At 36.2% G+C, this 23,696-nt stretch overlaps 3 protein-coding genes across 7 annotated transcripts; 1 reads left to right on the top strand and 2 right to left on the bottom strand.

Moving 5' to 3' along the window:
• Nucleotides 1-9,242, top strand: LOC105631165 (SNF2 domain-containing protein / helicase domain-containing protein / zinc finger protein-like protein). 4 transcript variants are annotated; one of them, XM_020678350.3, is made up of 13 exons: nucleotides 1-227; nucleotides 1,366-1,495; nucleotides 1,599-1,839; nucleotides 2,018-2,205; nucleotides 2,284-2,628; nucleotides 3,750-3,821; nucleotides 3,901-3,978; nucleotides 4,079-4,976; nucleotides 6,116-6,246; nucleotides 6,708-6,929; nucleotides 7,717-8,226; nucleotides 8,472-8,681; nucleotides 8,825-9,242. In XM_020678350.3, exons 2-13 carry the CDS (start codon nucleotides 1,385-1,387, stop codon nucleotides 8,939-8,941), a joined length of 3,123 nt encoding a protein of 1,040 aa, XP_020534009.1. In that variant the 5' UTR covers nucleotides 1-227; nucleotides 1,366-1,384; the 3' UTR covers nucleotides 8,942-9,242. The 4 variants fall into 4 exon arrangements, with proteins under 4 accessions (XP_020534009.1, XP_012068570.1, XP_089572675.1 ...); XM_012213180.4 differs by having other exon boundaries at nucleotides 2,018-2,628; XM_012213184.4 differs by having other exon boundaries at nucleotides 16-227; nucleotides 1,595-1,839; nucleotides 2,018-2,628.
• Nucleotides 9,243-10,665: 1,423 nt separating this feature from the next.
• Nucleotides 10,666-12,184, bottom strand: LOC105631166 (Eukaryotic aspartyl protease family protein). Its single transcript, XM_012213185.4, has one exon. The coding sequence runs from the start codon at nucleotides 12,126-12,128 to the stop codon at nucleotides 10,719-10,721; it is 1,410 nt and encodes a 469-aa protein (XP_012068575.1). The 5' UTR covers nucleotides 12,129-12,184; the 3' UTR covers nucleotides 10,666-10,718.
• A 4,086-nt stretch (nucleotides 12,185-16,270) lies between these two features.
• Nucleotides 16,271-23,097, bottom strand: PRMT6 (protein arginine methyltransferase 6). 2 transcript variants are annotated; one of them, XM_037639570.2, is made up of 13 exons: nucleotides 22,668-23,096; nucleotides 22,012-22,077; nucleotides 21,569-21,637; nucleotides 21,046-21,081; nucleotides 20,038-20,103; nucleotides 19,573-19,641; nucleotides 19,306-19,383; nucleotides 19,045-19,123; nucleotides 18,819-18,913; nucleotides 18,048-18,132; nucleotides 17,448-17,626; nucleotides 16,871-16,989; nucleotides 16,271-16,779 (listed from the first exon to the last, which is right to left on the bottom strand). In XM_037639570.2, exons 1-13 carry the CDS (start codon nucleotides 22,908-22,910, stop codon nucleotides 16,737-16,739), a joined length of 1,227 nt encoding a protein of 408 aa, XP_037495498.1. In that variant the 5' UTR covers nucleotides 22,911-23,096; the 3' UTR covers nucleotides 16,271-16,736. The 2 variants fall into 2 exon arrangements, with proteins under 2 accessions (XP_037495498.1, XP_037495499.1); XM_037639571.2 differs by lacking the exon at nucleotides 19,573-19,641 and having other exon boundaries at nucleotides 22,668-23,097.
• Between the last annotated feature and the right edge of the window lie 599 nt (nucleotides 23,098-23,696).

The following is a 23,696-nucleotide window of genomic DNA, read 5'->3' as shown; positions in this document are numbered from 1 at the left end:
CTGTAATAATAATAATAATAACAATAACAGAACATCTCTTTCCTTACGCGAAACGCTACCGTCTCTGTCCCTCTCCACTCTCCACTCTCCTCTCTCCTCTCTCTGTCGTCCGTTAACTCGCCAGTCAATTGGTTGGATTCTCTCTCCCCACGAGCTCATGCTTGTTTAGGTCAATGCAAACCCTAATACTCCACCGGTGAACTACAATGGCGATCGTCCGTTCACTTGTAGGGTTTTACTTTCTCTCTATCCCTCAATTTCATTTTTTTTTTCTTTCCCTTTTTTTTTGCCCCCTTACTTTCTGTTCCTTGTGTATTTGAATCGCTGGATTTCTGTCAAATTTTTTGTGTGTATCTGCTTCGCGTGATTGCCTTTGACATATGTCAATGCCTGTCCCAAAGTTCGCAACTTTGATTTCTTCAATTTTGTTTGAAAAAATGTTGCTGGCTTTACTATGAACTTGTGCTAAACTAGAATCAGTAGTCCAATTACTTATGTCTTGCACCATTGCATGCTTTTATTTGTACCTTTTGTTTCCATCTCTGGTGGATTTTTACTTTAGGGTGCAATTTTGCATTTATTTTGAATTTTTTCCCCTCATTATGATAGATTGTGCTTTGAGGTTTCACTGATTACTAGTCTTCCCTAATTGAGAAACAGATTTAAAAAAGAGTAACCATTTCAATGCCAATTATATAAAGTTACTGCAGTTAAAATTTATTTAATTTTTGTTTCGAAAAAAGGGAGAGAGAAATTTGGTTAGTTTGCTAGATATATTGAATTTTTTTAAGGTCAAGAATGACATTTTTTGATATGTCATTGTTCGCTACTTTTACCATAATATAACTGAAGTCTAATTTATTTTAGATAGTTATGATGATTCGCAACCAAGCAAGTTTGGCAAGTTTTCATTTTTGAAAAATTTATGCTTCACTTTTCTGCATGCTTTCGCTGGAAATGAAATAGCATGCATCACTTCGTTCCAAATTTAAGAGGAAATAAGCTAAAACAATATACATATGTTGTTTTAGCTTATTTTCTCTGAATTAGGATTGAAGTGATGGGCTGCTCTGATTTCCAGGCAACTAAACAAAGTAGTCCATCATAAAACATGTGTATGTATAGATCTTCAGAGTTAAAATGCTAATAATAAGATTTTGAAGCAGTGGAAATTGTCACGCATAATGTCTTCAATATTTTGTTGAAATTGAAGTGCAATTCAAATTGAAATCCCAAACCATTACTATACAATACTTAAAGATGGATTCTTATTTCTTTTTATTTTTTCAATAAAAAAACTAGTTGCTGTCAGATTTGAAACTGATGTTTACTTTTAAATTGCTGCTCAATATGCTCTTTTTGAAGGAATTGGGACTTCAGTTAGATGCCAGACCATGCAGATTATCTTGGTCTTTTTGTTGGTTCAACTTGGAAATGTTGTTCCTTTTTAAGTAATTGCATTTGCAGCTTAATTTCAAGATCCTGCAAAGAACTGGTGAGATAAGATATGCTGTTTCTGATGGCCAATATTCTTTTTGTCTTTTTTTTTTTTCCCCCCTTTTTGCTTGTTCATGAGATATGGATGTTCTTAAAGGCAGGTTGGCTTCCCTTTGAAGAATTCTCTTACAAAGTTTGCTGAAGAAAGGGAAACTAATTTTATTAAAGTTAGGGAGACTGACCATTCAACTTTGATGGCTTCAGTGGAGCCTATAGATATCAGTTCTGATAGCGATGTGGTGATTGAAGATGATTCTGACTTTGATGAGTCACCTGTAAGGAGATCTACTGACTCAAGGATTCTTCCATCTTGGGCTTCTTCATCTGGCACAAACTCAAGGAGTACAGATCAGACATCCCTTTCTTTTCTTGTTTGTTTATTTTCCCAATATCTAACTCCAAAACTGTTGATGCTATTTTACTTTTACAAGGCCATGTTATTGGCAAAAGCTCACCAGGTTGAAAATTTTCTCTAATGGATTGATGTTTGCCAATCATGGAGCACTGATTAAATTTACAGGTTATGGTGGGCAGACTCAAAGTACGCACAACAACGGAGTATATGCTTCTAATGGGAGCTCGTCAGATGTGAATGAGCTTTCAAAAATGAGACGCCAGCTTCAACCGAGTTCAAGTGAAGGCATTAGAACCTCAAATCGGGTTACTACTAAAGCAGATGATTCTCTGTATTACATGGGGAATGAGAATGTGGGTCAGACTCGGACTGTTAATTCCAGAATTGCTAATGTTTCTGGTACAGATTATGAGAAAATTTCATCTCAACAGGCTTTGAAGAGGACCCTTCCAGCTTCTCTTTACCGCTCCAACAACTTAGCAGAAAGCGCTAGTAGCAGCCAGATTCATGATATCCATGGAAATGCATACCATCTGGCAGGGTCAAGTTTAACCAATGGCAAGGGCTATATGAGGGACCATTATGGAAGGGGCAATTATGAGGAAATTATGATGTATGAAAGCAATGGAAGTAGGACACTACCTCCATCATTCATGCATGGAAAATCTATTTCCTCCACACAATTTGGTTCAAATGACCACATGTACCGTCCAGGGGTTGGTGAAGAAATTGCTACTGGGAATGATGAGAGACTGGTTTATCAAGCAGCATTGGAGGTACTTCTTGGAGCTTACCGTTACTATGTTTTTTCAACTGCTTAACTATTATATTATAAATAATTTCCTTGTGGAGTATAGATTCAGTTTGTAACAGTAAGCACAAGTTTCAAGCAATTTCTTGATGTGTTGGTGGGATTATTATCAAGTCAAGTCAAGTCATGCACCACAAGATTCAAGATTGGTTTTTAAATTTAGCTCTAGTAAAAATAAATTGTGGTTATGAGATTATAAAGTTGTTCAAGAATGATGAGCTCTGTTCGACTAAACCTTGCCTTTCTCAAGCCAATTCCTATTATTTCTTAAAAAGAAGGCGACTTATTGGTGAATTCTTTCGTACTATTCACATTTTCATTTTTTAAGAGATGGCTCATATCTCTCTCTCATTCACTCGTAATCTTTCTTTTGAGACTGTGCTTGTTCATAAGTTTTAACAAATAAGCGCTTACAACCAGTTTCTGCATGATTTAGTAGTGTATTATTTTTTTTTGTTTCTCAATAATCTATTCAACTGATAATCTATATATTACCAAGCATTATAATATTTATGCATGCTTAATTCTCTATTTTTTTCAGCAATGACATAAATGTTTAATAATGTTTCAGTAAAACCATTTTATGAGAATTTGAGTTGTGCATGAGTATAAACATGCTGTTCAAGTTATTAATCCTAAATTTGTTTCCAAAGGGGGTCAATAAATGAACTTGCATAAGTATTTTGACTAGCCAAATTTGAGGTGAGTTGCATACGGGTTTTTTTTTTTTTTCTTGGTTATTTATTTATTTTTTTTTTGTAGTGAGAGTCAGCTTTGTTTGATCTCTAATATCATGTTTGGTAGAGATAACTCTATGATCAGTTGCTAAGATAAACTTGTTTCATATTTGCTAAAAAGGTGAAAAAGGATGATAATAGATCACCTTGACTTGCACTTGCAGAATATTGAGCTTGCTGGCTTGCTGCTGCATGTGTTCTTTCTCATAGTCATTTGAATTTTATCTTCATGTTCATGTGGTATAAAAGATTTTAGTCTAACCAGTAAATTTATGTTGATTCTTCATGTTAAATCTTAATTTGTCGTTGAAGACGTTAATGTTTGAAGAACTGAAAGTTCAAATTGCAGGATCTGTATCAACCAAAAGTTGAAGCTACTCTACCTGATGGTCTGTTGTCTGTGCCTCTTCTGAGACATCAGGTCTTATCATATCTATTGTGATCTGTTTTTTCCTTTTTTGAGATACATTGTTTTGACTAGAAGTAAATTTATTTTACAGAAGATTGCACTGGCCTGGATGCTTCAGAAGGAAACAAGAAGTTTGCATTGTCTAGGTGGAATTTTAGCTGATGATCAGGTTACTCATTTAGAAGTCTTGTTGATGCTTCGTTGGCTTCCTTGTCTTTTCATTTTTGTCTGTATTTTCCATATAAGCTCTTTATGCTTTCTTATGGTAGGGCCTTGGCAAAACTGTTTCAATGATTGCCCTCATACAAATGCAAATGTCTTCGCAAACAAAATATAAGTCAGAAAATCAATCTAAGCACAAAACTGAAGCATTGAATTTAGATGACGATGATGAGAATGGCCATCCTAGCTTGGAGGAAGTCAAGCAGAGTGGAGAATCTGATAATGTTAAAATAATTCCAGAAGTTAGTACTTCTTCACGTAGAAAGAGGCCAACTGCTGGTACACTTGTTGTTTGTCCAGCAAGTGTTCTCCGGCAATGGGCAAGGGAATTGGATGATAAAGTTGCAGATGAAGCTAAACTTTCTGTCCTTATTTATCATGGAGGCAGTCGCACAAGGGATCCTGTCGAATTGGCAAAGTATGATGTTGTTTTGACAACATATTCAATTGTAACTAATGAAGTTCCAAAACAACCTTTAGTTGCTGAGGATGAGGTAGATGACAAGGATGGGGAGAAGCATGGGTTATCTTCTGAATTTTCAAATAATAAGAAGAGGAAGAAGACAACTACTGTTAGTAAGAAAAAAAAGAAGGGTAGGAAGGGAATTGATAGTTCCTCTATTGATTATGATTCTGGTCCGCTTGCACGGGTGGGTTGGTTTAGAGTGATATTAGATGAAGCTCAAACAATAAAAAATCATCGAACTCAAGTAGCTAGAGCCTGTTGCAGCCTTCGTGCCAGAACACGGTGGTGCTTATCTGGAACACCTATTCAAAATGCAATTGATGATTTGTATAGCTACTTCAGGTTTCTCAGATATGATCCTTATGCTGGGTATAAATCTTTTTACACCACAATAAAGGTTCCAATATCTAGAAACTCACTTAATGGTTACAAGAAGCTACAAGCAGTTCTTAGGGCAATAATGCTGCGCCGCACAAAAGGTGATGGATTTCTCTCCCGTTGTTTCAGTTGTTGGGTTTCCATTGCTTCTTTTCTGCATGCTTTGAATGCTAAGCATGCCTTCGAGTAATCCTAAGCTGTTATAGAGGTTCCAATTAGGTTATTCCATTTATTTTCTTCCTGGAGTCTAACTGAACTTTCGAAAGTTCTGTTGCTCATTCCACATATGTGGTGCTTCCCATGGTGAACCGTTTTGGATTAGGGTATGTGCATAGGAAAAAGGAGATGTATAGTTTTCAAATAAAAGAGAAATAATATGGGGTGGCCTGCCCCAATCCAACCCCTCAATTTCTTTTACATACTTTTAGGTATTCTGATGGTATATTCTGGTTTTTCTCTCACTTGCATTTATGAATTCTGATACTACATTTCAGCTTTGAAGTGATTTTGCGTTTTGGATGTACCTTTAGGCTTTAACATAGAGGTTTAAGACTTTAATGGGTAGAACACTGTTATATGGGTACAATTATGAGTTGTTTGTGATGTAGTTTTCTGGTTTCTTTGTTGTTTCTATTGTATTTCAATATTGTAGATTACAATTGTGGCATTTGCTCTTTGCTATAGCCATTATCACCTGGCAGTTGGCATTTGAACAATGGTACCTTTCAAAAAAGCAAAAGTAATTGAATATCATTTTGCTTCCATGTCTCTCCCAGCATGGAGAGTATTCTTCAATACATGAGCACTGAATGTTCATGGATCTGTCTATGAACAAGACTCACGGACGGTGCCATGGGGGTGCATGTATATTGGGTTTATATCTCCTAGTGAGTTGCACATTAGGTCTTTGGTCTTTTACTCAGATTGGGATGTTCTATTCTTCTATTTTAAAATTTAAAATCATATTGAATGGTTTTCTTTGTGGTGTTTAGGGTTTAGGGTTTAATTGACACAAAGTGAGTTTGAATAGTTACTAATCATGTTTCTTCTGAAGGGATTTTATTATAAACATAATATTTATGATTGATGCGTTTGTCGATGGATTTATTTGGCACTCTTGATATTTGGGTACAGATGTTTTATTTCTTTAGCTGTTTGATCTAACAGGATGTTATTTTGAATATTAAAATTGTATTCAGTTACTATTTGGTGTTGATCATCATTGATTACTGTTACTTAGGGACATTAATTGATGGGCAGCCTATAATTAATTTACCTCCAAAAACAATCAGCTTGACGAAGGTAGACTTCTCAACCGAGGAGCGGGCTTTCTATACCCGGCTAGAAGCTGATTCGCGTTCTAAGTTCAAGGTACTTTTCATTGCATTTATATTTGTTGTTCTGGAGGATATTGAATGACTGATACCTTATTGTTTGTCTGATTAACTCAGTGCTTTGACCTCCAGCAGCTAATATGTTATTGAAAATAAGCACAAATTTGATTATTTTTGACCTTTTGTTTTTTGTGGAAAAATATGAATCCATGGACATTATGAGTATTGGTGATCTGTCTGAAACTAAAAAATACATCTACAAAAATGAATGGCGGAGTATCTTTGGAGAAGACAACTAATAATTATTTTTCTCCTTCTAAAGAATGTATTTCTTTCATAATGGCTTCCACTAACTCATAAAAAGGGAATGAGCTTGCACCTAAACATTTAGTCCAGGAAAGGTTCCATTGCAACCTTGTGGTGTTGAATTCTGCTCGATTAAATAGTCCCGATGCTAATTTGTCTTGTATGGTAAAGTGATTGCTTTTTATCTTGCAGGCTTATGCTGCTGCTGGCACAGTGAACCAGAATTATGCAAACATTCTTTTAATGCTTTTGCGACTTCGTCAGGCTTGTGATCACCCTCTTCTTGTCAAAGGATTTAATTCTGATTCTTTTGGAAAAGTTTCTGCAGAAATGGCTAAGAGACTCCCTAATGATATGGTCAATGATCTATTGAATTGCCTGGCAACTTCTTCTGCCATCTGCAACGTATGCAATGTGAGTGTCTTAAAATTTTGCTTTTACCATAAGAGAACTTATGTCTTATACCTATTATTGCAATCTTTTCTTTGCTGTTTTTGGATGTAATGCATTTGTGACAGCCGTATGTTATAAAATGAAAAATGTTGTTTTTATCTTCTGGATTCATTGACCTGGAAAATTATCACTCTTATCCATATCTTCCTGGAAGCAACTGAGAGTTCTTACATAATACATGCCTGTCTAATGGTTGGATTAGTTTAGCACTCTTAGTATACGTGTATTTCAGTATGTGGTTAGGGAGCACAGTTTTAGGGAACAGTTAAATCATCAATATGCAACATGTTTTTTTGATAGTTTGGACTAGGTGAGGCAACTCATTGAAAAATTAAGAACATGCCAATAAATATGTAAATGAATAATTGTAATGAATAGATATGGTTTACTATCTTAAGTTGTTTCATCCCCAAGCTGTCATTGTTGACTTAGTAATGCTTTGCTGTGGACACATAGTTGTCCTCTTTCATGGGTCTTCATTTACATTGGCAAAGTTAACTGTTCATGAAACATTTGGCAATTAAGTCCAGTTTGGTTGCCAGTCATTTGGACTATGTACCAGGTTTCCTTTCCATTTATCAGTGCTGTGTTACTCGCTGGTTATTTGCGTTCCTGGACTCTCTGTTGTCTATTTAGTTATTTGGAGTGGACATCAATGTGCAAACTGACAATGTCTGTCTATCAAAAAGAAAAAAAGTGTGGCATCTGACTACAATTATCAACTTTTTAATATTCAATGCTGTTTCAGGATCCACCTGAGGACCCTCTTGTTACAATGTGCGGCCATGTTTTCTGCTATCAATGTGTGTCAGATTACTTGACAGGTGATGAAAATACGTGTCCTGCTAGAGGCTGTAAAGAACAACTTGGATCTGATGTTGTTTTCTCCGAAGCTACTCTCAGAAACTGCATGGCTGATAATAATGGTGTGGGTCCCAAGCATTCTGAATTTGAAGAAAAATCAGTGGTCCTGCAGAATGATTATAGCTCGTCAAAAATTAGAGCTGTTCTTGAGATTCTGCAGTCTCATTGTAGAGTAAACAGCCTAAGTCTAGAACTAAATGGTGTCACAGGATATGATTCAAGCTTGACAGCTGAGGGACCAATAAAATCTATTGTTTTTTCACAGTGGACCAGCATGTTGGACTTGGTTGAGTTTTCACTTAATCAGTATTGCATACAGTACAGGAGGCTTGATGGCACAATGACTTTGTCTGCAAGAGATAGGGCTGTTAAAGATTTCAATGCTGATCCTGAGGTTTGGTCCTTACATTATTCAATGCCTTATGTTTTATTTACTTGTTTTCTTAATGATACAGTTGGTAGGCATCAATAAATCTGTATCTGAGAGTTCAAAATATTAACATGTAAGGTATTCTATTTAATGAGTAAGAAAATCTGCCATGCCAAGTGCTAACATGTTCATTTGATGACATTGTGCATGATAGATATTCGGACGGCCCTTAATCTATAATTTGCATTATCACTGAAATCTTATTGCAGGTAACTGTGATGCTAATGTCGCTAAAGGCAGGAAATCTTGGCTTAAACATGGTTGCTGCATGTCATGTTATCCTTTTGGATCTTTGGTGGAATCCAACTACGGAAGATCAGGCTGTTGACCGAGCACATAGAATTGGTCAGACTCGTCCTGTTACTGTAACTCGACTCACTATTAAGGACACAGTGGAAGATAGAATATTAGCTCTCCAGGTATTATTTTACAAGATGCATTGACCACAAGATTTTCTACTATTTCAAAAAAATACTAATTTTTTTGGATTCATGTCGTAATTGCTGTGTAGACGTAGAAAATCTTGATCGAGTTTTTCTTTTCGCTTCACATTGATTTGCAGGAAGAAAAAAGAAAGATGGTTGCATCTGCATTTGGTGAAGATCCAAGTGGGGGATCAGCTACTCGACTGACAGTTGAAGATCTTAAGTATCTATTTATGGGACGCAGTGCTCCATAGGTTTGTGTTCTATGGTATAAATTTATGTAGGATGAGAAACTGCAGTGAGTTAAAAATGAATTTTGACCAGTAAAGAAGACAGCAGGGAATCAGTAGCTGCTGCACTTTTAGGGCCTGAGTAGGTTGTGACTCGGTTTGGAACCATGGGGGTTGGTATATTTTTGGGTGGTAATTGTTTTAGATTTCTGAGGCCCGTAAATGCATTTTTGTTTCCAAGTGCAGAGCGAAGCAAGATAAAACCACCTGTAAATATTCTTAATTATTCTCTAGTATATATATCAAAGTGATAGTTTCTAGTCCATGATTCTTGTACTTGTGTTGTGACTTGTGAGTGTCGAGTAATGTGCATGGCAAAATTTCATGCTTTGTTGTGATGTTGGGATTTGGAGATAAAAGAACGAAAGCCCTATTTGGCCCTGAGGTTGGTAGCTGCATGTTTATTCTGGAACAGTATTGTTTTCTGCTGCTGAAGAACTTGTCTAAGTGGGAATGCGAACATGGCTACAATGAGCTGGGCCAAATGGGCATGAAGGCTAGCTGTGCAGAACTCAGCTGACGGTGTCGACCAAGTCGAAGGCACATTTGCCACTTTACAATAGTTTTACATGTGTATGTAGTATATACTATATAATAATCAACAAGGAGATGCCCACCGTTTTTGTGAAAGTTAACGTGGGCCAGGAGAAGTGCCCCCGGTGGATCAGATGATGAGATGACTGGAACAGGATCAACTTTCTATGCATATGGGAGTCTTCTTGTTCTTTTCTTTTTTGGCTTTTTACATGGATCTTCTGTGGTTTGTCACAGGCCAAATACTAGATATGTAGGTCAAATATTGTTGATGTGTTATTTTTTCTTTGATAGTTTCTCTATTCTTGTTTCTTTGGGACCCCTTACTGACAATTTGGTGAAGTAATTTAGGTGAAAAAGTAAAATCACTCTATTGAAATATGAAAATTTCTTCCTTACTATTCCATTTCCGCCGCAAAATTAGCAAAACAAAGTCAAAAAGACTGGCTGCCAGTTGGACTCCAGGAAACCCTGGAGTTAGTTTCGAACCTCTTGGAGGCAACATTTTAGGAAGTGTCCTTACAAATTGTTGAATATCTGAGCTTGAAAGCTTAAGAAAGATTATTGAGCAGTTGTGTGGATGGAGAAATGAACGAGGAAACTAGTAAATGTAATGTGTTTAGCAGTGTGAAAAGGGGCTCTCAAATATATCAAAAACAAGGGGGAAAAAGGTAGTACCTTTGCAAAAGTGATTGCTTGAATGCACTCCAACTTAGGTTACATACATACAGAGACAGCCGGAGTGAGTGGGTGTGGTGGCTCCCTTCCCCTCATCATTCATAGCACTGTGGTCTTGTGAGAAAGGAAAGGGAAGGAATCTCTCTATGTCAAGATGTGAAATAAAGGTGTTAACTTTGGGAGCAATGAGCAGTTGTACAGTCTCAGACTCCATCGGAGACCGAGTTATATAGCCTAATAAAAGGACTCTCTTGGATCCTACCATTTCCCCTTTTTCTCATTCTTTTTCTTTTGACTAAACACAGATTTTTCCTCTCAGAATATTTTTGACTCTCTGATCCATGCATTTTCTTTACAGAATCCATTTTTTTTATTCGAAAGCATCACTTTAGTTTCACACAAGATAGCTAATCTGCAAACAAAAGGCCACGTTCTAATGAATATAGTATATACTAGTAATAACAATAGACTGAAAGGACTGACAAAATTTCCTTTACATAATGATAATGATAAGAATAATTACAGATACTTAGCAAACATTAGGACCAAATCCCACAAACCCACTTGCCCCGTCAAAAGAAATCTGAATACCCTCTTGTTGTATGTTCCCTATGATGGAAAGTCCTGAAGGAGAAGGTGCAAATGCAAAACAAAATGTCCCCACGTCATCCACTGGTATCAGAAAGTTCCTTGCTGGTAGTGTCAGGATTGGCCCCCCTGTAAAGTAGAACGACACTGTTGGCACCCGAACCGATACAAACCCAAATAGGTTGTAGCATGTATCGAATATGGATACTCCGGATGCCCGAGGCAGGTTTCCGGTCTGACCTATAAATGCATCTCGGAATGCCTCATAAGCCACCGTGGGGAGCCTTGTCACAGCAGTCCCAGTGTCCATCACAACGCCTCCATTCCCCATTTCATTCAACTGGAAAACATCTTCGGATATGTCCACCTTCTCTCCTCCTACTCCAAGACCCGACAGCCCGATATAATAAAAGCTCGAAGCACGTGGGTTTCGGATCAAAGGAATCCAAGCAGCACCCACTGGCATTGCTCCACGCCCGAATTCCAATGACCCGGTTGAATCGGTCCCCCGACTCACTAAACAATAACTGAATGTACCCCCTGTTTGACCACCCAATTGACCCACAAGTGACATGGTTCCCCCTCCCAGGCCTAACAGTCCGGCCGCCCCAACAAACATGCCGCGGTTCCTGTGCCCGCATCCAATAGCAACGTTTCGGACTACAGCCCGCCCGAATGTAAGTGTTTCAAGGGCAAGTGTCCCCTTGGTGTACGACCCATCGCCATACATCACCTCGTACCGACATCGACCCGCATGGCAATCCGCGTTCTCAACCCGGTCGCAAACGGCGGAGCTACAGGACACGCCTATGAAGGATGCGGAGTTGGCCGGGTCGAATACCGGGTCGGTTTGGTGGTAGCATTGGGTGCAAGGTTGACATTGGACCCAAACAATATCACTACCCGAATCAATAACCACGTATTGGTCTCGTGGCGGGCTACCAACGCCAATTCTAACAAAATATTCTCCGCTACCTTGATTCATGCCGGAAACCACCTCCGCCCCAAAGTCGTTGACCTGGTAAGTGGCAGCGGGGGATGAAAGGCGACGGATGAGGCTAGCCACCCTCTTGATGTCTCTGTTTATGCGTGCATGAAAAAGGTGGGTGTGATTGTGAAGCGAGTTGCTGGAAGTAATTATTCTGTCTCTATGGACAAGTTTAAGCTTCCATATCCCTTGGGATTGGGAGTCATTCTGGTTGATGAATAGCTGTTGATATTGGGAGGTTTGTGTTCGTGTTTGTGTAAGTATAAGTGCTTCTTTGACGTTGAAGAGTTGGAAAGCAGGGTAAGAGATGGTTTTGGCTGCGGTGGTTGCAAGAAGCAGCAGCAGAAAGAGAGAGGGAAGCATGTTTTTAGTTCCTGGGGTTTAGTGTTCGTGGGTTTTAGAGGGAAGGAGGGAGGGAGTGGGATTTATTTGAGTTGAGTGTGGGGTTTAGAATAATTATTGGAGAGATGTTTGTCTGTATGTTTTTACTTTTTTTTTGTAGTTTTGTGCTTGGCTTTTCAAGAAAATTTTTAAAGAAACACAAACACAGTGTGGATAAAATCAAGAATGATTTTGGCCAAATAGCAAGCACCGAATTAAGAATATATATAAATAATCATCTTTATTATATTCTAGCTTTAAACTCTGTTGATATATATTCATCTACGAATGATCAATGTATACGTAGGAGTGCTTTTCCTTCTTCTACATTATTACTCCATTATTATACACAGAGTTTAAGTTTAGAGTATGGAAATTCTGTACCTTCAAGGGGACAATATCATCATTTCTACTACTAAAGTAAAATATCTAGACTTGTATGTACATGCCAAACTGTAAACTCTGTTGTCCTGAAATTCTGTGGAAAACTTAGGTAGAGACAAAGTCAGCTGCAGCTCTCACTCTCTCTTTTCTCATATATATGTATATATATATTTAAGGCCTTGAGTTTAGTGGAGAATGTATATATTTTATTTATAGAAGTAATTTTATAGTGTAGGCCTTTCCAAATGAAAACCCATTAGATAGAAAAAAGGGAGGATTAAAATAATTTAATCAGATGTTAGCAAAAGTAATCATCTTTTTTCACTCTACTTTCTCCAAAGATTCCATCTTTTTTTTTTTTTTTTTGAACCCAGAGATGATCAAAATATGTACAGTAGAGAATAGCCTTATAGTTATACCCTTTCCAGAACATGCATTCATTAATCAAATTAAGGGAAGTTACGTGTGTAATAATGCACGTTGTCTTCCAACCTTAGGTTATTATTGGACATTATTTCACCACCATGGCTAACCATTCTTTTCATATTATGTTAATTATCACTAAACTTTTAATCATGCATCCTCTATGTACATGTATCAATTGCCTACCCCAAAAGAAAAATGGAAAAGAAGAAGAGAGCAGAAGATAAGAGAACATCTCCAATAGCTTGATGAAGAATCATTGAGTTGGTATAATTAATAGACCTCTTCATTACAAAATTAGGTCAAAGATAAATCACATGCATGTATAACCAAAACCCAAATCAATTAATGCTGATTAACCATTATTAATTTTCTGGAATCATATAGTCAAAACAACTAACACCTACAGAGCTTTTCACTTTAGAACAAGTCATAGGACCGTGTTTGGACAAACTATTTCGAGTGCATGATTAGTTGTGGGCACAGACCAAACATTATCATACAAGTAGTGGCCCATATTGCAATTGATTTAGGTAGACGAAGGTCAGAGCTTCCCTAATAATAATGAATCACTACTTTAGCAAGCAAATGGATGCCTTTGAGCTAAGGGACACAGTCACGCGTGGTGCAGGGCCAGGCCACATCCATTATTTCTTTTTTTTTTTTTGAACAAAGTTCTTGCACAACAACCGCAGTTTATGGAGACTTTCTCCTTCACTTCTAGGGTACCCTCCACAATCACGTCCTTTCAAGTTCCAAGTCTCGTGCCACTGGACTATTAATGGCAGAGTACCTGTTCACGTATTATACATGGTGAGAAGTTAAATCAAGATTAAAATCTCGACGCCCTTTTCTTTTAGAAAAAAGTAATGTCCATTTACGATCATCAAAGATGTTTTCTCTCCCTGAAAGCATACATGATTAATCAAAAGTAATGGATGATCCATCCTTTATTAGGTGAATGATATATGGATTATTTGAGGAAAAACTGTGTTTGTTATGTTGCAGCATAATAATGCAAGTTCACCCTTTAATTAATAAGCACTCACAATAACATTAACATCATCTTTGCCACTATCATGACTCACAATCGAGTGCTAGGTTAATCTAAAGTAAAGATTGCTCGTAATCTGACATTTAAAATCTATATTGGTTGCTGAGCTCATTGTCTCTTGGCAGAATTCTACTATAATAATATAAGCTGAAATTGACTATATAAACATATATATTGGCATGTAATGATTCAATTGGCTCAAGCAACTCAGGTTTCAACAAATGATTTGGTGATGATCCTAGCTAATAAATTTGAGCTTTAGAGATATGTTTTATTATATTTCAAGCAAAAAGCTTTATAGAAGATTATAATCTATCCAATGGTTAGAATTCAGCAATTAAATACAAGTGTTAATTGTGTTATGAGGAGAATGGTAGACAGCCTCAAGGCAGGCTCAAAGGGTAGATATTCAAGAAAGAAACTAAAATTGAAGGCGTGCATGCGTCTCTCCACTTACTTTGCTTCATTTGTCCTTTATTAAGTATAAGCTTTTGTAGACAATGAAATGATCTGAAGCCAAGATTGAATTGTGTTAATGCTCCTAAATACGACAAGGCCAACCAAAAATGATAGAATAGAAAATTAGCAAAGGAACTTTGGTGGCTGTACGCAATACAATAAAAAATTGGGATTAGGAGTAGAAAAGATATGCAGTTGATAATAATTGAGCAATTATTAGCACCTAAAAGTTGCTTCCATTTTCAATGTCAATTTTTTATCACGCACGCACAGAATGGTAGGTTGACGCATGTGCGTGCATGCATGCCATGTCCATACATGTACATGCATACATACATATATATATATAGCAGCCAGGCGTGCACACAGCATACAAACATAATAATGCCATCATGTGTGTGTGTAAATATAAACATGGAGATCATTCTTGACACGGATGTATAATGGTATTTTGGTGGCCTCTTTTCAAGAAAACGTGCATAACGCGTTTCAGTGCAGATAGAACCTTATGCATATCGTTTTCAAGGTCCAATTTGTTCTATTATTGTGCCTGGAAGAAAAATAATTAAAGTGCATAAAATTATAAATGTGAAGCTTTTGTGTTTGTGTGCAGATATACACATGTCGATCGGACCCATGAGAGAATAATCTTTCAAGTGCTATCATTGCAACGTTAATTGCTAGCCCAGATTATTATTAATATTCGTATTAAAAATTCATCTGCTGCTTCTAATTCATTGCTTTATATATATAGAGAGATCTTTGAGTTTGAGGCCTCTACCTTATTCATAGTGTCATTGGCCAGAGAAAGAATACATTTTTAGCTAGCTTATAGAAAGAAGAAAGATTCAAACTTGCAAACACATTAAATGAGCCGAGCAAGCAGGTAGAAAGGGCATCCTCTAAGCTAGCCTAACTAAAGTGATACAATGAATTGTTTCTTCTAAATTCTCATGTTGGGGAGATTATTAATCGCTATCTATCAACTCACAAATAATGCTACGTATTGGAAACTTTTTCATTAATTAAAGTCCAAAAACACTTCACTTTATATATATTTATAAAGGTTTCTAGAAGATAAGATAAGGTGAAGCTCTCTCTGTGTAGATAAACAAATATAGATTGGTTCCACTGAACTGTCAGTCTGTTAATGCTCCATTGTTAATGTTGCAACTAAGACTAATTGCTGCAGGTGATGCCTTATGGTATTTGTCCATAACATTTCTTAATTATAGTGCATGATAAGATTAATATATATATCTCTAAGATGTATGTTTATCTGAATATATTTATATATGAAAGTAGGGGTTTTACTTCTCTCTGATTGATGTATACTCATGCATGTGGTTACTCTATATATAGGATCCGTATTATCCTACAGAACTAGTAAATTAGCACGACAGTAATAATTAATGAAATCATAAACTGCCCAGAAGGAAGGGATTTGGTCGGTGTAGAGAGGGATTTGTTGGGCCCATCCTTTTTTTTGGTAGGTTGAAAACTTTTTAAGGATGAATGGGTCCTTTCGGCTCAGGATTTCAGCACTCTTCACCCGACCCATCGTTCTGTTCTTGTACAAAAGAAGCACTCGAATTGACAACCTGGATTGGTAGCCAGTCTTACTATTAAGTCTCTTTGTCTTGCCTCCAGAACTGTAGACATTAAGTGATAATGTCAACATTAGACATACTAGTGTCATTCTTCCTTGATAGATGGTGCAGAATCTTTGCTTGCAAATTGCACTGCATTATAACTTGATTAGTACTGCAATTTGCAAGAAAACGGCCAACTGAGAACATCTAAATTAGTAACAGACAAACGTAATTAACCCATTGAAAACGGTGTACATTGTAGTTTCAATACATAGTGGTCAGAAATCCAATGTATAGTAATCGGTTGGGTTGAGACTATTTCAAACCTGTTATAAGCAACGGATACGACAATTGACACAAACTACCGGCCCTCTCCTTCATGCCTTACATCTAGAGAGATAAACCCATCCCGAGAACTTAAAAAATGCAATCTCAGGCCACTGACAGGGTTAAATTCTAATTTCCTAAGTTGGTTCACCTATTTCTGTTTTGTAACAGTTTCACCTCTGAAGATAATAATTAGTAAGAGCCATAAATTTGCATCGTCAACCGCAGAGCTTCATTCAAAGAGTCGAAGTTTGCTAGGATTTGCATGGAAGGTGGCCACAAGGAGAATTTGAGCAACATAACAATCTCTTGATACTTGAAGAAAAATACTGGTAATGATTCTTAAGGTGATCACCTCATTACTGACTCTTTCACAAATGATCTACCACCAGAACTGCAACAGCAAATATCAAAGAGAGATTGTGTAAGAGGACATTTGTCGAATTTGAGGTGAATCTATAGCTTAAATGAATCTGGTGACTTACGTGTACTCAAGATGGATATTCATGAATCGACGATTTTCTTTGCTTTGTGATAGTGTCACTGAACCTTCAATGAGTTGATCTTGCTCCACCTCTATTGGGTCATAAAAGTAGATCACCGTCTGCAAAATGTTACTAAGTTGAGTAGAATGATTACAGTTACATCATAGAAATGTTTCAGTTGATTACTAGAAAATTCTTAACCAATTAGCAATTTCCTTTCAGGTAAATGCCCAATGGCAAATCAAGAATTTGCCAGTCTCTCTGCTAAGCCATCCTATGTAAAGGCCTCTCTCGGAATTTAGTCCATCATCAGTACATATTCAAGAAACAATATGTGGCAATCAATTGGTCAAGATGATTGCTACCCTGGACTTGAAATAGTTATACATGTTTGATCATGCTGATTAACAATACAAGTATGACGAGGTATTATATAGGTCATACTAGATGATATTATGGTTTTATTTGTTTGTGTCAACATAATCCGTGCATTGTAATTTGAAAAATGCTAGTGTCAATGATGGCAACCATAGAAATGTGAGAATACACAAATTAATGATGAGGACATGAGCAATACCTGTTGCCAGTGTGTTGGTGGGTCCTCAGGGGCAGTGGAAAGCACAAGTGCATCATTTGGATTTGTCCTTTTTTTACTCTGACTACCATCTATTGGAGGATTTGTGAGGGCATTTATAGGAGACATTGCAGGCCCGCTGAATTCAACATCAAACCAAAAGGCAAACCCATGCAATGGCGCTGGAATTTATTCAAACATTAAGATCACACGTAGAAAAAACAGTAAAAGGGACAAGAATGTCTAAAGTCTATTCAAATAAGAAAACAGAGATCTTCTGAAACAAAGCAAATATAAAAGCAACAGACATGAGATAGTATGTCAATACTGTTTTGTAATGTAATAAAACAGTTAGCTTTTCAAGCGAGTGATTGAAACAATGCACTAGAGCAGAAAACAGAGTTCAACAGGAAAGTGTCCCAAATTTACCATTTTGGGGGGAAAAGGTTGAGCCCACTAGAGAGTGTGGTGCTAAGTGTAATACTTTACCTTAATCTGATAATAGATATTTCTTTTCTTTTCTTTTTTTTTTTTTTTTTTTTTTTTTTTTTTTTTTTTGCAGGAGAATGTTGGTAAATTTGATGGTAGGTAAAGAAGATTTACCTCTCATCATTGACTTGAATTTGTATCTCGTTGTAACAGATTCTAGCTCATGAATTTCAATTGTATAGCAGTCCACATGCTTAACCTGTAAACAGTAATAAAATTTATAATTTTGGCTACAAATCATGTTTTGGAAGGGCACTCAAGATGCAACCTCGAAAAATACCAAGGTTTTGCAAGCCACTAAGATATCAAAAGAGTGCTCCTAACTATTTAGCGTCAGGGTAATGTCCACAATATCCATACAGGTACATGTCCAGTGGTTAAATAAAATAGGATGAGATGATTTTAAATGAATTTGTAGTATGATCAAAAAGACTATAACAATAGCATTAAGGGTGCTAATTGTAGTTACTAAGTGCACGATAGGACACATAAAGGTCCAGAAACTTAGGTGTGCACCTGAAACAGTTTAGATACAAAAAGAAAGAGCAAAAAAAAATTTTAAATTAGGATCTAATATTCATAACAAATCCAAAATGTTGACTCCATTAAACCAAATAGACCAAAGTGAAGAATCTTAAAAGGCATCAATCTGAAGTTCACAACTTTTGAACGACAAAGTTCACAATCTAAGCATGAGGAAAGAGAACATAAAATGGATGCAGACATGATAAAAAAAATTGATCTTCTCAATCATTTGTTTGAATGGCAGCATTTTGGGAATTCTAAAACACATAGTTAGGAACAACAATGACTAGCATGGTCAATAATATTATTTTCCAACTACAAGAAAAGTACAACACCAGTTATTAAAATGAGGAGACTCACCACATGTGGCCACGTCAATACATTCTCTCCAGATATTGTCTCCACAGATGGTTCTTCAAATGCGCATTGTTTTGCTAGTGGCATCATGGCAGACACTGCAACAAAGAGCAATGAGACAACTCCCTGGTAGGTAGCATCTCAAGTGCACACCTAGACATCTAAAAGCGAAAAAAAAATGGAAAATCACTTCATGATGAATGAGGATTTCACACATCTGGATACTCACTATCAATCCCATAAACATTGCGCCAAAAGTCAATGCTTTCACTATATCTGTCAGGATGCGTGATAGGGGCCATGTACAACTGTAGGCAGCAATTGTTGCAAATCAGTATCAAACACAAGTTTAGTGCTAGTCTAAATTCAATGTGTTAAAGGCTTTAACTTACAGCCAGCATTCTTCCAATGCGGACTTTTGCGCAAGTTCAGATTTTTCACTGTTATACTATACAAATTGGAATTTAGAAGTTTGATAAAGAAAATTTACCGTTGCATTTGATGGAAGAATAACACCTCCACGTTTTAACCAGCGATCCCTGGCAGTGATTACGCTTCCCAGCATGCTCTACAGTTCAGGAAAAAGAAAATCCCAAGACAATTGCTGGTTATTGTTAATGTTATTTTTTATTTATGAGGAAGGGGGAGGGATTGTCTATCATCAAATAGTTCAACATTTTGGTGACAGTTACAAATCTTAATCTAGTATATTAGCAGTTATAGAAATGGGCATAAAAATGGCGATTCTGGTGATCACCTCATACAAAAGCATGTAGCCCATCCACTCTGAAATTATAACATCAACTTCCTCATCAATTTCAACATCCTGCACAAATTTATTTACCGCGGTTATTCAATTGGATTACGAAAGCATTTCAGCTGATGGTCTGATTACTCTCCTTCTTCCCCAATATTTATAAAAAGGTTTCCTTTCAGATATTTTCAGTTTTCTAGTATGAGAGTAGACATTATGACTCAAACACAAGACCTTCATCAAAAAACATCTTCCGTATCTCCGTTCTAAGATAGGCACAAGGAGTATTTCAACTTTGAAGAAACAAACATACAGTTTTCACAATTCACAGACACGTCTGCATAAAAACTACCCTTCTTGTAAATCAACTACTCATGCATTTTCCAGTGCTCCATGTTACAAAGTTAATCAAACATACTAGGAACACCATAGCATAGGCATCATATCGCACAGTATAGATAGGCCTACCTCAACACGTCCATGTAACACAATAATCTTGTCAGATAAATTATTTGCCTTCACAACTTCATTTGCCTGTTTAAACAAATAGCAAGATCATCAATGCAAACCAAACCTTCATCTTGATTTCTTTAAAAGTTTACAATTACAAGTTTAATGAAACTAATAAGAGCAGATTAACTAAAACTCTATGACACATAACCCATAATCATACACATTTAGCAAAAATTGAGTTGCATAAATCAAGATATGCTGTGATGCACATATGCCAGCTTATTGAAGGTGCTACACATTTACTAAAAAAAAAAAAAAAAAAATTAAAGAAAGAAAAGGGCAGATTGGTTCTGAAGTCTAGAATCATTGCATAACTGATAGGGTGGACATTGAGGTGAACAACCTCTACTTATAGTCATTTGTTTCATGGGAAATAAAAATAGGGGAACTTTGGCAGAAATATTATCTCAGCAAAACATACAACTTGTCATGCCATTACTCAGTCGACCTCCACATTAAAAGAGCATGTATCCCAAGAAAAGGGGAAAATATAAAGTTCAAAAAATTGATAATTTCAAAAGAAAGGAGAGTATACAAGTTAAAACCTGAGAAAAGGGAAAGAGAAAAATACTTTAAAAACTAAATGCCCAATAGATTGCAAAATGTTAGAAGAAATAGTTTCGACTCCCCCATGTTTCTCCTCATTAATTGCATTTTCAGGATGCTTTAAAATATTGTTGAGAGGCTATATGCAAAGGTTAGATTGTAAATTTCATTTCCAGAAAATATAATATGCAGGCAATTCATCCCATAATGTTTAATGTGTATAATCTTTTTTTCCTTTCCTCTTCATAACAGTGAATGCATATTAGATTGCATGCGCACTCTTAATCGTTTCTTTCTTTTTTTTTTTTTTTTGGGGGGGGGGGGGTGGTAACTCATCTTCAGCCATATGGCAACCCAACCAAACAATCAGAAAAGAACAGTTCAAATGCCAGCCAAAAGAATAAGAACTAGGAGTACCTGTACAGCAATATCACTTGCATCCACTGCATATACCTGGAAAAATATTATCATTTTGAAGCATGATGTGCATGTAAATTCAATAATTGCAAGCATAGAAAAATATATGCATTAAGGTAGAATTATAATAAGAATACAAGGTTATAGTCAAAATTAAAATCAAAGGTTCTTTGTTCTTTTCTTTCTTTCTGTTTAATAGCTTTCACATGTAAGGAAAGAATCAACTCAATTGAAAATTGAAAGACCTATTGGCTTTGGACTGCACAGGGTAGGGTAGTCCTCCCCCCTCCTAGGACAAACAAGGGATCTTCAAGTCTTAACCACGAGGGTGGTATCTAACACAAAAAAATTTCTTCCTTTAAAAAAAATAATATGCCCAAAAGCTGGTTAGTATAGGATAACTTCCAGCAACATTGGCACATCATACTCCAAGAACAACATATTTTATCCACGAAACTCATAACAAATTTTGTTAAATACAATGCAGAAACTTTTTAAAAATACCAGTTCCAAGAAATCCTACCCTTTTAGCACCAGCCTGAGCACAAAATATGGAAAGAATTCCAGTGCCACAGCCAACATCCACAACAACCTGAAAACATGTACATATGCAAGCATGAGAGTTCAATTTGTTTGAAAGATTTTTGGCCTAAATACTTCTTAGAACTCAGCAGATAATTAATCTCCAAGAAGGGAAAAAAAATTTGAAGCTCCAAAGTGGAGTTTTGAGTTTTGACATCATAATACAGCACATATATTTCCAGAAGTCATTAAATATCTGACATAAAAAATCTCCTTAAAACTTTCATCCTTTTAGGATTAAATTTGAGAGCAGTTCAATTTACAAGCCTAGCATCATAATACTTATGTGGATTCAAAAAGTAATCAAATGTAAGTTTTTTATCAAGAAAAAAAAAGAGATGCAAGAGCATTTCCTAACTGAAATTTCAACAACAATGATATTACTTTGCCTTCAATGAAACTCTGATGTTGCATGATTGCAGCCCTATAAGTTTCTGTTCGCACACGATCCTGTAAAGATCAAACAAATCAGACATTCTCAAGTTAGTGAGTGAGATATTGTGATGCATGAATGAAGAAAGTTCCCAACAGTACAATAAACGAATTTCTTCAATAGATTATAAAGAGCATCAAAGATATTACAACCCAGTAAACATCTATCCTGCCTCTCGTCTTGTGCCATTTACCCTTGCATTCGCATACATTGAACCTAATAACCCCTTTTACAAGTCTCAGAACTCCATACCACAGGAGAGACATGATCAATGCCTATTTTTAATATTATTAACCACTGAAAGACTTATTTTTCCTAGGACCTGCAACAAAATCTTTATCTGCACTAATCTTACTATATGAAATTCATTTCTTAATTTTATTGGCTGTTCATTAATAGTTCACACCATGGATTAACAAACGAGTATAGCCAAGAGACTGACTCTACAAAGAAAATGAAAGGGAAAAAAAAGATGCTAGTCAACATCTATAAAGCGAGATGATTTCCCAAAACCCACAACCAAAGTAAGAAGGGAACAATAACACCACTGCAATGAACAGGAAAAAAAGTCACAACCATAAGAGAGAAGAGGAGAGGAGAGGTATACCTTAATCATCTCTTCGTGGATACCAACATGAGCATAGGAATGAAAGTATGCCATGTCGAAATCCGTACAAGGAGTTACGTTCTGCTCATCCTCCGACTGCTGCTCTTTAGAAACTCGAAACCCATCTCTACAGTCGCGTGAGCGACCGCCACGCACCCCTCTTCTTGCTCGCTCCCGGTGACTAGCCCCAACTCGATGAGGCTCGTTGTGATAGCCATTACTGTAATCAGAACTCGAATACATGTGGTTTGCTTCTGGAGAAGACTGTCAACTCATTCACAGGCTCAGACGCTGCTGACAGGAAGAGAAGAACCTTCTTTTACCTTCCAACGGCGGCGTTTTGTTTGTGCTAACTTCTTTTATTTGACAATGGCGTCGACCTGCCCTCTGTGAATCCGGATAGCAAACCCGCCCGAATTAGGTTTTTCTAGGACGGGTTTGATTTGTTAATTACGTTAATTAATTCGTCGCAATCGTTTTTTCTTTTTTGACCAAAAAATGTGGAAATAAATTTCAAGCTGTTTTTCTTTTATGGAAATAATTTTAAATCTACATTGCTATTTTTAAATCTACATTGAAAATATAAAATATAAAATATAAATTTAATCATTCATCCAAACTAAACTTATTAGAAAAGTATGAAATTTACATATTTTTCATAAAATTCTCTTTTATTTTAAGTTTCAAACTAATTAAATTAAAAATTTAAAAGAAATTTTAATTAACATGTTATGAAAAAATTGGATTTTCTCTTTCAAGATTTAAGTTTTTTTTTTTTTTTTTTTTTTTGTCTATCGAGCATTTTCAATTAATAAAATATTTAATGAAAAAATTAAAATAAATAAATTCATTAAATATAAACTTAAATTTAAAATTTTTTTAAAAAACTAAATGTAAGCATAAATAATAATATAAATTTATGAGAGTGTATTTGAGTAAATTTATAATTATTCTTCTAACTTTTACTAATCTTTAAAAACTTTTAAGGGTGGACCCCACAAAGTAGGTCACTTAAAACCCTTTCTTAAA

Source organism: Jatropha curcas, chromosome 1 (genome assembly GCF_041381405.1).
Source record: "Jatropha curcas cultivar XTBG-Jc1 chromosome 1, XTBG_Jcur_1.0, whole genome shotgun sequence".
Taxonomy (NCBI): Eukaryota; Viridiplantae; Streptophyta; class Magnoliopsida; order Malpighiales; family Euphorbiaceae; genus Jatropha; species Jatropha curcas.
Note: the sequence above shows the minus strand (reverse complement) of the source record. Positions and strands in the feature narration are given on the sequence as shown.